This window comes from Eschrichtius robustus, chromosome 12 (assembly GCF_028021215.1).
Source record: "Eschrichtius robustus isolate mEscRob2 chromosome 12, mEscRob2.pri, whole genome shotgun sequence".
Lineage (NCBI taxonomy): Eukaryota > Metazoa > Chordata > Mammalia > Artiodactyla > Eschrichtiidae > Eschrichtius > Eschrichtius robustus.
In genome coordinates, this window is record NC_090835.1 from 86,778,564 (window position 1) to 86,791,066 (window position 12,503).

The following is a 12,503-nucleotide window of genomic DNA, read 5'->3' on the forward strand; positions in this document are numbered from 1 at the left end:
AGTTGCGGTGAGCCAAGGCTGCTCTTTGTTGCGGTGCATGGGCTTCTCATTGCAGTGGCTTCTCTTGTTGCGGAGTACAGGCTCTAGGTGCGCGAGCTTCAGTAGTTGTGGCATGCGGGCTCAGTAGTTGTGGCTCGTAGGCTCTAGAGCGCAGGCTAAGTAGACGTGGTGCACAGGCTTAGTTGCTCCGTGGCATGTGGGATCTCCCCGGACCAGGGTTCGGATGCGTGTCCTTGCATTGACAGGCGGATTCTTTAACCACTGTGCCACTGGGGAAGTCCCTGGAAAATATTTTCAATACATATTTCTGACAGCCGGTATCCAGAATATATAAAGAACTCTTACAACTCAATCATAAGAAGACAAACATAAATAGGCAAAAGTCATGGACACACACTTTACTAAAGAATTCATATTGATATATGAATTATCAATAAGTACATTAAAAGGTACTCAAGGTCATTATTCATCAAGGAAATACAAAATTAAAGCTACTACACATCCATTAGAATGGCTAAAATTAAAATGACTGACAATACCAAGTGCTAATGAGGATATGAAGCAACTGGAACTCTTATACGCTCCTAGTGGGAGTGTAAAATGGTACAACGTTTGAAAAATGGCAATTTTTAATGAAGTTAAATAATGCCTACATTATGACCCAGTAATCTCACCCTTAAGTATTTACCTAAGAGATATGAAAACATAAGTCCATAGCAGCTTTATTCATAGTAGGCCCAAACTGGAAACACCCAAATGCTCATCAACAGGATAACAGAGAATCAAATAGTGTTATGTTCATACAGTGGAATACTACTCAGAAATTAAAAGGAGCTACTGATAGATGAACAATGTAGATGAATCTAAAAAATATTATGTTGAATAAAAGTAGCCTTGTATGAACAAGTAAAATTAATCTCTGGTGACAGAAGACAAAAAAATGTTTACCATTGATTGGAGTTGTAGTTAACATGGTTGCATACATATGTAAAAATTCATTGAGTTGCACACCTGATTTGTGCATTTTACTAATAAAAATACATTTTAAAAAAGTAGGGACTGGGCTTCCCTGGTGGTGCAGTGGTTGAGAATCTGCCTGCTAATGCAGGGGACACGGGTTCGAGCCCTGGTCTGGGAAGATCCCACATGCCGCGGAGCAACTAGGCCCGTGAGCCACAACTACTGAGCTTGCGCGTCTGGAGCCTGTGCTCCGCAACGAGTGAGGCCACGATAGTGAGAGGCCCGCACACGGCGATGAAGAGTGGCCCCCGCTTGCCACAACTAGAGAAAGCCCTCGCACAGAAACGAAGACCCAACACAACCAAACCAAAAATAAATAAATTAAAAAAAAGAATAGCTCTTAAAAAAAAAAAAAAGTAGGGACTCCCCTGGTGGCGCAGTGGATAAGAATCCACCTGCCAATGCGGGGGACATGGGTTCAATCCCTGGTCCGGGAAGATCCCACATGCCACAGAGCAACCAAGCCTGTGCGCCACAACTACTGAGCCTGTGCTCTACAGCCTGTGAGCCACAACTACTGAGCCCACGTTCTGCAACTACTGAAGCCAGCATGCGTAGATCCTGTGCTCTGCAACAAGAGAAGCCCGCGCATCGCAACGAAGAGTAGCCCGCCTCACCACAACTAGAGAAAGCCCACGGGCAGCAACAGACCCAACACAGCCAAAAAAAAAAAAAAAAAAAAAAAAGTAAATAAAATTGAATAGTACTCTCAGGTTTATACTGTGAAAAACACCAGGCCTCACTCTTCCCTTCCGTTATCAATATCTATTCCCCAGAGACAACCACTTTAACTCTTTCCTTTTACTCTTGATATTAACCTCCATATTTATAAATAACATGCTAACACTGCCATTTCTTGATTTTTCAGGTATAGATATATTATCTATTGACTTCCTGCTATGGAAAGTAAGCATTTAACCCTTTTAAATCACTACTACAATTAGCCACACCAGGGTTTAGAACATATTTTAAACTGCCTGAGTCGCTAGGTCCAACAACAATGACAGCCCCACCAAAGCACAAAAAATGTTAGACTCTGGTTACTCATACTTTCCTTATTTGTATAAGCAGGCGACATGTTTTTAATAAGACTCCAAATATTTTCCACACCTAGGGCCACAAGGGTGTTCCCACATTTTCCATAGTTGCTCTACATTTTAGTTTCAGAAGCATAACTTCATATAGTGTATGGACTAGCATATTAATTCTCAAATATTTTGGTCTCATGACTCCTTTTATACCTTAAAAACTAGTGAGGACTCCAAAGAGCTTATGTTTATATGGGTCATATCCATCAAGATTTACTTTGTTCGAAATTAAAACTGAGGAATTAAAAATATTTATTCTTTAACAATAACATACCCATTACATGTTAACTTAAGTAAAATATTTTGTTACTTTAATATTTTACGAAATTTAACTATATTTTCAAAAAAAGTAAAAGGAGTGGAATCATTGCACATTTTGCAAATCTCTTTAATGTCTGGCTTAATAGGAGGTGGCTTGGTTCTCATATCTGCTACTTCATTCAGTATCACACTTTTGCTCATACTGACCCCTCTGCTAGAAGTGTACTTCCTACTACTCTCCACTTACCTAAACTCTATCCATCCTTCGAGGTCTGGCTCAGATTTCACTTTAAACAGAAAGCCTTCTCTAAGAATCCAAAAATGAGGTGTGTAAAAATGAGAAAATGAGAGAGAGGTGGTACAGAAGAACATGGCTTGTTTTAAGTTCAAGTTGGAAGGGTGACATATATCTACTTCCTTTCCCTCCCAAGAACACACAAATGACTGAAAAAATTTAAAACAAAATAAATAAATAACAGTGCTAGAAAATAAAGAGTGGAGCAGAAATTTTGAGGAATTTCTGGAAGAGAATAAGCAATTGGGATCAGATTGTTGGAGAAGCAGAGGAAATTGCCCTGTAAGACACCAGGGCCAGGTATGCATCTGCAGAAGAATCCTGGAGAAGTTCAAACTTCAGGACCAAGAGTTGCAAATGGCAAGAATGGGCTATCCATTTAAGAACTGCATTTGGGACAGTTGGATATCTCCCTTTTTTAACTGGGAGCCTCAGAAAGAAGCATAGCAAAATTTGAAATGACTCTGGACTTCTACAATGGAACAAGGAGGAGGAGAAAGAGGTTCTCAGTTTTGGTAATTGTGTAGGCACCCAGCCTGTCTGCTTGCTCCCTGTTCACTCACTCTACAGGAAGGCCTGCCTACTTACACACAACCCGGACTGAGAATTTCCATTGGGATAATACCAGCTGCACAAGCAGCCTCCTACAACTGCAGCGGAAACTCCTACTACCTAAATTAACCAGCACAGGACTCCATTCCTAAATATAAGCATCCAATCCAGGGGACATTTAATGAAAATCAGGTGCAGAGCATGAAAGGAGGGACAAGAGTAACAAAGAGATCTGATCCCCCAAAAGAAAGAGACAATCCAGAGAACAGAAGGAAACTTTAAATAAATCAGTTGGGGAATGAATGCTGAAGACCAATTTGGCAGATGTCTTCTAGGTAAATGAGTATGTTAAGTATTTAATCCACGCTGCTCTAAACATAGAAATGGGTTAATATAAAAAAGTGGAAAAAAACATTTAGGTTGAAACATTCTTTGAATCTCTACTGATCAGAAACAGAATAAAAATGCAAAACAGTGAGCAGGGCAGAAGTTGCAAGCTCGGTGGATAGGCCTGCTGAGCTAGGGGAGGCCACAAGGCACAGGTACAGCTTCTCAGCTAGGAGCTGAGCCAGGCCACCTACTTGATTTGTGACTGGTGTTGCCATATCCTCATTATTTCTGCAGAGTGGTGACTTTAAATTTTCACTGTGAGAACTGGCTTTGATCTGGGGCCCTGTGGGCCAGGTGAAAGTTGCTTTAAATCAATTCCAGGGTGGGAGCCAGCAGATTTCTCCTTTGAAATGTTGCTCTTCTCTATTATAGCCACCTTCCTCAGTTCTAATTACCTCATACCTACATGACTGCAGCCTTGAGATAATCTTCATAACTTTAGTCCATTCCAGATATGTTTACTAGATTCATGTTCCTTAAATATCATTATCATTTCCCCAGTCACAGACCCTGAGTGACTCCTTATCCCTTACTAAAACAAATGTAAACTTCTGTTTGCCTTTTATTTTTATTATATTTTAAAAAATTAAAATAACAAAATATGAAAAAAACTAGAATCTTAATGTATATAAAGTTTAAAAAAAGGCTGACATCTCCTCTAACCCCAGATGCTATTACCTAGAGTGTTGGGAAACAATTCTCCAAGGATCTCTCACATTTCTCCAAGGGTTCTGACAGATTTTCTTTCAGATTATCTTTTCAAAGATGTTTGTATCTCCTTGTGGAGCAGATTTGTTTCCTGACCAGGATAATAAAGATATTGCCTCACTCTGGGGCAAGGTTGGGCAAAGACTGGCTTTTCCTATGCTTGGGGTTCCTCTGCTAGGATGAAAACCCATTGCGTGGGCAGCACCCACTGGGGCCCCTCCACGTCACTCCTCTGGCTTTGAGGACAAGGGGAGCATGAAGCTCATGATGCTTGTGTCATTAAGTAAAGTCCTTTGTCTGACACAGGAGCCTAGTGACTACCATACATTTCTGACAAGAAAAGTGGTTTCGCTTGTTTTGTCAACTAGCTAAATTTAGTCAGTCTGATTCACTTTCTCCCTTCTGTTCTTTAATTCCTTCTCCCTAGATCTGTCCTCATTCATCCAAGTAAGTACTTATCAAGAGCCTACCATGTGCCAGGAGCCAAGTGAGGTGAAAATGCTGGGATGGGCAACTATGTGAAGCTCACAATGACTGTCAATCTTTTGTATTCTTCGTGGTTTCTCCCTTACTCAAGTCTTGCACTTTACTTTTCTTCACACGAGCTCCAGAAAAGCAAAAGTGACAGTTGGTTAATTAGTCCTATTTGTCTGACATGGATGAGTGATAGCAGATACAGGGGAGGGGAAGGAAACGTCTAAAGACTAAGTTTTTTACGTGCACTCTCACAGCCGTCACAACCATCCTATGAAACAGGCACTATATTATTCTGATTTACACAAACGAGGAAACCGAGGCTTAGAGAGGTTAAAAAAATTGCCCTTGATCCTAACAGGAAAGTGGTGGAGCGGGAATTTGAATCCAGGTTTAAAGAATACCAGCGCCAGTACTCTTCACCCATTTCATTCTGGGCCCTCATTTCCCCTAACGATCAGAGAAGTTTAAACAGAGGCCAGTTTTCCTCTCCCTTAGTGCCCAAGGTCCTGCCAGATCACGGTGAGCGGGGCACAGCAGGTACCGTTGGCAACCCCGAGACGTGAGTGGAGGAAGCTCCTCGGCGCCCCTTCCTAGTGTGACCGAACGTCCCAACCAGCCCCTCTCGCAGAAGAGAGGGGCGCCTGCCTTCCAGGATGAACTTAAGCAGAGGAAACCCCCTTTCCCTGTCCGCGGTTGACCGGGCCTTTCCTGCACCCGAGGCCCCTAAAGCTTCGGCCCACTCCCGGCCTGGGCCCGCCGGACCCGCGCTCTAGGGAACCGCGGACTGGGGTCGACAACTGCGCGGAGGGCGCGGAAAGGAAGCTGCGGACCGTGGAAGGAGCCTGTCCCCAAAGTCACTTTCGGGCCTCTCGCGCAATCCTGGAGGTTTCCACAGGCTCGTGTTTGGTCGACTTTTCGAGAATGCCCCCGCCGCTGTAGCTGCGTCCGAACCGGCTGCGGGATAGTGCGTTTCCGGATCTCCCCCAAACGGGTCTCCTCTTCCTCCACCTGGGAGCCCTGGGCTTCTTTCCAGGGGGGACCTCAGTGTTTCCGAACCCGGGAAAGACCGGCCCCCTTTTTCAGCTCTCTCGCGACTCCCAGCCATTTCCGGTAGCTAACGGTTCCAGAGCTCCCCGGGCCGGGATTTGCGGCCCGGTAACGGCGCTGTGAGCTGGACCCGGCGCCGGGGGCCGGAAACCGCCGGGAGACGAGCGCTGGCGGTAAGTGCCGCAGTGAGGGTCACCGGGGTGGTGTTCTCCGCCGGTGGACAGGTGGGGCCGACCGGGCTGGGTTTGGGGTTAGGTATTTAGGGAGCAGGGAGCAGTTCAGAATTAGGGTAATTGTTAACATTACAGGAATTATTTTAAAACACACACAACAGCAACAAGTGCAGTGAATTCATGAAGATCAAATGCCAGTTAACTAATTTAAGCAGTTTGGGGGGAAGAAAATGCTGAACATGATGCACTTTGATAAACAAGAAGACCTAACTGCGCTATTGGCAGCGGCTAACATAGCACTTACTATGTGTCAGGCACTGTTCTAAACTCATTACATTTGGTCACTTATGTAATTCCTACCTTATGAGGTAGATACCATTTTACCACCGTTTTACAGGTGGGAGACCTGAGGCACAGAAAGTAAGCCAAGGTCATATAACTAGTAACAGGCAGAGTAAGGATTTATACCCAGGCATTCTGCTTTTAACCTCTGCTCTACTGCCTTTCATTGATAACCTTGACTTTATCAGTTTAGGAAATGTGCTATCCAGAAGGAAGTTTGTACAGAGACATGTTATTATAGTGGTGTTCTGAATCTCATCAGGTTTGTTGGCAATTTCCCTTTAGACAAAGGGCTTAACAAAGGGTGCCTTCCACAGAAAGTTTTAAGGAGAAAAGAATACAGATTTCCATTTAACAAATTAATTAGGCCCATAATTAGGCCTCCACACAATTTCAAAGTCCCTTCCCCTGTTCCATTTCTCTCTAGATTTTTCTCTGTTCTTATTTTGTTTCTACTAGGTTAAATCATTTGAAATTGCTGATATTTGACTGCTTCTGACACACAGAAATGGCAATTTCATACGTTTAACCCAGTATTTAAACATCTTTTTGTGTGAGAATTTAGGAGTCTACAACAGTCTTTTAGCAAATTGTTTTGGCTTTGTCTCCAAAATATACCTTGAATCTGTTTATTTCTCTTCATGTCCACTTTGGACCTGTGGTTGGTGCCACCACCTTCTCTCATATGTATTACTGCAGTAGCCTCTTGACTGGTCTCCTTGCTTCCGCTCTTTTCTCACTCTTGCTTACTTAAGGGACCAGAATGATCTTTTAAAAACAAAAATCAGATCATGTCCTTCCCTTCCAATGGTGTCCCATCATGCTTAGAATACATATCCTGGCCCCTGCTCACCTCTCTAGCCTAATTTTATACCACATTCCCCTTAATCCAGTGCTTTAGACCCAATGACCTTCTTTCATTTCCTGTAAACACCTCAGATTCATTCCTACTGTAAAGACTGCATTAGCAATTCCCTTTGCCTGACATGGTCTTCTTCAGAACTTCCCAAGGCTGGACATTTATATTTCAGTTAGAATGTCAGCTCTCCAGAAAAGCCTTTTCTGACTACTTGTAGTAGTCATTCAGCCACTCTGTTTCATTTCAATTCATTATTTATATTCCATATACCACTACTCCTATTTGATATTTGTCTTGTCTTCCTTCACTGTAATACAGGTTTATAAAAGCAGGGATTTCTTTTTTTTATGAAAAGACAGAAGCAGCTCCTTTATTATAGCCCAACAGTTGTGACAAACGAAGACACATCCAAGAACAGATAATGAAAAATTTTGAATTATTGTCATTGTTTCTCATATTCCTGAGACCCTTGAATTAATATAGCAAACCAGTCTGAAGATAAAAAGCTAGAAGCTTTATCAAATACATTATGTCTGGTAGAATGTCTATACTGAACTAACTCAAAGTCCTGGTAGTAGTTTGGGTTTTGTGTAAGAAATGGCATAGATTTTTCTAGGAGGTATTGATTTACTTACTCTTCATTTGAAGCCAAACTGTCTGACTATGATGGTTTTATACTTTTCCCATTGGAGTGTCATGTTTATTTCTTCTTTATTTCTGACTTAGCTTTATCTACTTTCTGGAGGAGCCAGGATGTTCTTTTCCATAGGTGTCAAGAATACTGATCCAAGGGGAAAAATGAATTTAAGGTCAACCCTTGAGTAAGAGAGTGCCTAGAAAGTAGCATTAACTGTTTATGCAAAAAACTCAACTTGTGCAAGAATTAGACATTATGTAACTTATAAATATATGCAGTAGGTTAAGAAATGTTTTAACTTTAAATTATTTCAAAGATTCCAGATTTATTGTGTTGTCATTACTTTACAAATAAGAATGGTATTTTCTTTCCCATCTGACTCCTATTGTACATGCAAATCACCACAATAATGTGAATAGCTATTTACATATTTTATGTGACAATGAAAAACTAAAATTGTTCAAAATATTGAATTATACATTTGCTGGAGGGTTTAGGATTTTAACCTAGTAGATAAGGAACTATTTCCTGATTCTGAAAAAGGATTTCCTTCCAGCTATGTTTTTATATATTGATACATGGAATATATAACTATTTCTGCATTTTTAGATGTCCTCATATTCATGTTTGTATTTTTATATAGAGATAGTAAAATAGAATTTGTTTATAATTATCTACTTTCTAACTGCTGTTGATTGTTCTTCATAGGAAAGTTATTTTTAAACAAAAAACATCAAAAGCACGTAATCACTTCACGTCTTTGAGATAAAGTTAAGGCTATAGCAGAGTTTTCCAAGACTATCGACTGAGTGGAGTAGAGAAAAACAAAAAGGCACAATAACTGGTTTAATGAAATTTCCTTCCTTGTACCCAGTATTACGGTGATATATAATAGGTTAATTCAACATACATGGGAACTTATGGTTCTTACATATAGAAATTTTTCCATTGCTAATTTCCCCAAAGAGACTTCTGCAGTAAATACTATGAAGTGTGTATTAACAATAATGCATAAAGCAGGTCTAACCTTTAATAAGTCCTCTCATGCAATGGCATATCCAAAGACCTTTAGTCCCTATTGCTGTGCTATTGGACTTGCCAAACAAACCAAACTTAAAATCTTATTAAATTGAAATGAAATTGTAATCCCAAAATAACAATCTATTTTTCCCCCCTCTTCTTTCCTTCCTCCCCACACCTAACCTGAAATGCCCCGCCTTTTCTTCCTAATAGTCTTCCATCTGAAAGGATAGCATTATACCTTTAATTTTAACATTCACTATTTTTCTCATAGTCTTACATGGAAATATCTTGTTATATCCTGCTCTATCCCCAATACCTAAAATAGAGGTGTGGCACATAGCATGCACTCAGTAAATACCTGTTGGATTAATGAATAAGAAGAAATAGGTAAAAAGTCCTTGGCAGCACAGAACTTAGCCTCACAGAATTGAGGTGGTTTGGAACATAGTGAATGGGACCTACCCTGAGAGTGAGAAGATCTTGATCAGTGTTGTCCAATAAATAGGAATGTAATGTGATCCACCTATGTGGATGTAAGTTTTCTAGTAGCCACATTAAAAATGTAAAAAGACAGGTGAAATTAATTTTTAATGTATTTTATTTAAACCAGTATATCCAAAATATTATTTTAAAATCTAATATAAAACTTATTAATGAAATATTTTACATTCCTTTTTTCATACTAAGTCTTTGTAATCCAGTGTATCTATACTTACTACACATCTCAATTCAGTTATTAAATTTTCATTGGAAATACTTGATCTGTATTGAGATCACATAAAATTTGAATGGCAGAATTAGATTCCTATACCCGAAATACTCCAAACATACTTAAAGGTTTTCCAATAACTGAATTGAGTATCAGTTTTTAAATTTAAATTAAAGTGAAAAAATTTTAGTTCCTCAGTTGCATAGCCACATTTCAAGTGCTCGATAGCCACATGTACCTAGTGGCTAATGTATTGGACAGTGCAGATCAAGGATAAAGTGTCTATTTGTGGTTGGGTCAAGGGGCAAAGGAGAGGGTAGCAGCAGAATTATGGTATAGAGGGAAGAAGAAGGTCTAGATAAATGCAATGTAAGCTCTTTATGCAAGTCACACTTGAGGACAGATTCCTCTGGTGCTCAAAAGTAAGTGAGGTATGACTTCCTAAAGTAGACTACTTCTTTAGCATGACTGCTGCATAGATTTTAGGTACCCTGGGAATCATTTTGTGGGGTAGTAAAAGGGTCTAACAGTGCTAGTCATATATAACATTTCTAAGTTGAATCTTATTGTATATGACGTGGAACGGTCATGGAAATCAGATTATTTTCCTATAGAGAAGTGGTTCTCAACTGGGCTGGCAGGGCGGGGGAGAGATTTTGTCCCTCAGGGAATATTTGCATCTCTTAAGAAATTTTTGCTTGTCACAAGTTGGGGCTGCTGGTATCCAGGGGATAGAGGCCAGGGATGCTGCTAAACATCCCACACTGCAGAGGACAGCCCCCCACCGCAAGGAATTGTTTGGCTGAAAATGTCAATGAAACCAAGGTTGAGAAACTGTGCTCTAGAAGATTTGAGTAAGAAAGACTGAGAGATCTATTCTTTTAGAACCTTAGTCTAATTGCCTTGTGATATTACTAAGGGGAGAACAGGTTGTTTTGAAGCATTTCAAAGTTTCTAGCAGTTTCACTGTTGATGGACTTTTTGATTAGACTATAAAGAAATAATTTTATGCTCAGAATGAGATTGTAGACCCATTCAATAAAGATAACATAAATAATATGTGCTGTGCATGTAAGACTCGATGACCTTGGGATAAGCTGATCTGTTCACCTTTGTATGGCTGTGGTATATAACCCACTGTCTCAATTATAATTGATGTCAATATTAGAATTACTTGTCACTCTTTTCTTTCTCTATCACCATCTCTTATTTTATCTTTGTTCCTTTCCCTATACCCTTGTTCCTTTTTTATCATTCTCTTTTTGTTCCATCCACTTCTCCTCTATCTTGTTTGCCCCCTCTTCACCAAGGCCCGTGCATACCTCCGACATCCCCTCCTACCCCAACTCTCATCTGTTTCCTCCCTTTATAGCTGTTGGCTCCTCATTCAAAATCACCAGTTTAACCACCATTCCCCAACTGTATCTGAAAGAACTACCCCCGTACTCCCTTTAGGTGCCTCTTAAAATCACTGTCTGTTCTACTAGTTCATGAAAACTACAAACTACAAGTTGTTGCCTCCCTCCAAAAAAAAGAAAAACCCTCCAAAAAATTTGGGAGGAGTGATGCATATGTTTTTGACACAACTATTTGAGAAACTGCCTTCCATGTTTAGGGTTCTTTTAGAGCAGGTGCCATCATTCCAGGATGGCTCTCTGCTAGAACTCAGTGGTTCTGATTACGGTGTCTAACATATTACACCTTCTTTTCCAATAACTGTGGCTGTGATTGAACTCAGAGCTCTTCTTTCCAACTGCTTGCATCCTCACCAATTGTTTTGTGCGTTTCTACAGACTTACTAGGACACTGCCTAATCCTTCATAATACTAACAACTACTTAGATCTCCTTCAACCTCATGCCTCCTTTGCCTTATGCCAGCAGTTATCCCAGGTCCCACTGGACTTTCTTCTCTTGCCACTATCACTCCAGGCTGTCTCTGGCCCCAAATCTTTCTGTACCTCTCTGACTCTTATCCTTGCCCCTCTGGTCAAGATCAGATGGCGGACACTGTGGTGGCAATTTGGAATCAACACCAGACTAAAAAGGGTAGCATAGTCTCAGTGCTCCAAACTACTCTTCACTCAGACTTTGAGGGTGTACGACTCTAACACTAGAACAATTCTTTATACACAACAGGTATTCAAAACTACCTGAATAGAATGTTCAGTCATACAGAGTACGTTAGAGGAAAATCAGTCTGTCATCGTTTTTACCCATTTGAGGAAACTTAATCTTGTGGTAGCCAGGATCATCTTTCTTACCATTGCAGAAGACTCTAAATTCAAGGATAAGATCAGAGACATGAGTTTCCCCTTTAAAGACTGTAAACAGCTTCTACACATGACAGTTTTTTAGCAAGACTGAAGGTAAAGGGGGAAAAGCTATCATTCATTAAGCACCTAACTTTATTTTTTAGATAAGGATGTTTCTAATACTAAAGATTTAATACTTTACTTTTCATGATCATTAAAAAATCCTTTGTTTCAAATGTTTTGAAATAGTGCTCAGATAAGCGAAAAAACAAGTATGAGTGTGAAACTTGATGTCTTAAAATATTTGTATCAGTTGATGTATACATTCAAAGTAAACTTACACTTTTTTTAAAAGGAGCATTATGTTCAAAAGACATAGAAGCTCAGTTTATGGTGTTATGAGGAATGATTTAAGAGTCGTCTTCCAATAGTAGTAGACACAAAATAATTCTGGTGCTTTTCCTACTATCAAAGCAAGTATGTGTAACTAATGTCTTCAGTAAGAGATTAGATCACTTACTGATCATTTTGGTGATGGGTATTCCTAGAATCAGTGGTTCGTGGCAGTTTGATGGTGTTGTAAATTTGAATGTGTTGGCCTTTGGTCACAATTCCTGTCATGCTATAAAATTCTCAAACTAGTGATGTAAAACTGTCGCAAATACGTTC

At 40.1% G+C, this 12,503-nt stretch overlaps 1 protein-coding gene and 1 long non-coding RNA gene across 2 annotated transcripts in view; one reads left to right on the forward strand and one right to left on the reverse strand.

The window, feature by feature from the left end:
• Window positions 1–12,503, reverse strand: part of ZSCAN16 (zinc finger and SCAN domain containing 16) — a 20,949-nt gene continuing 8,446 nt past the window's right edge. The window contains exon 4 of the mRNA XM_068557058.1: window positions 1–281. Within this exon, the coding sequence (XP_068413159.1) occupies window positions 121–281 (161 nt within the window). The 3' untranslated portion in view covers window positions 1–120. The remainder of the gene's footprint in view (window positions 282–12,503) is intronic.
• LOC137772922 (uncharacterized) overlaps window positions 5,924–12,503 on the forward strand; it is a 21,755-nt gene continuing 15,175 nt past the window's right edge. The window contains exon 1 of the long non-coding RNA XR_011075602.1: window positions 5,924–6,011. This is a non-coding gene — a long non-coding RNA (uncharacterized lncRNA). The remainder of the gene's footprint in view (window positions 6,012–12,503) is intronic.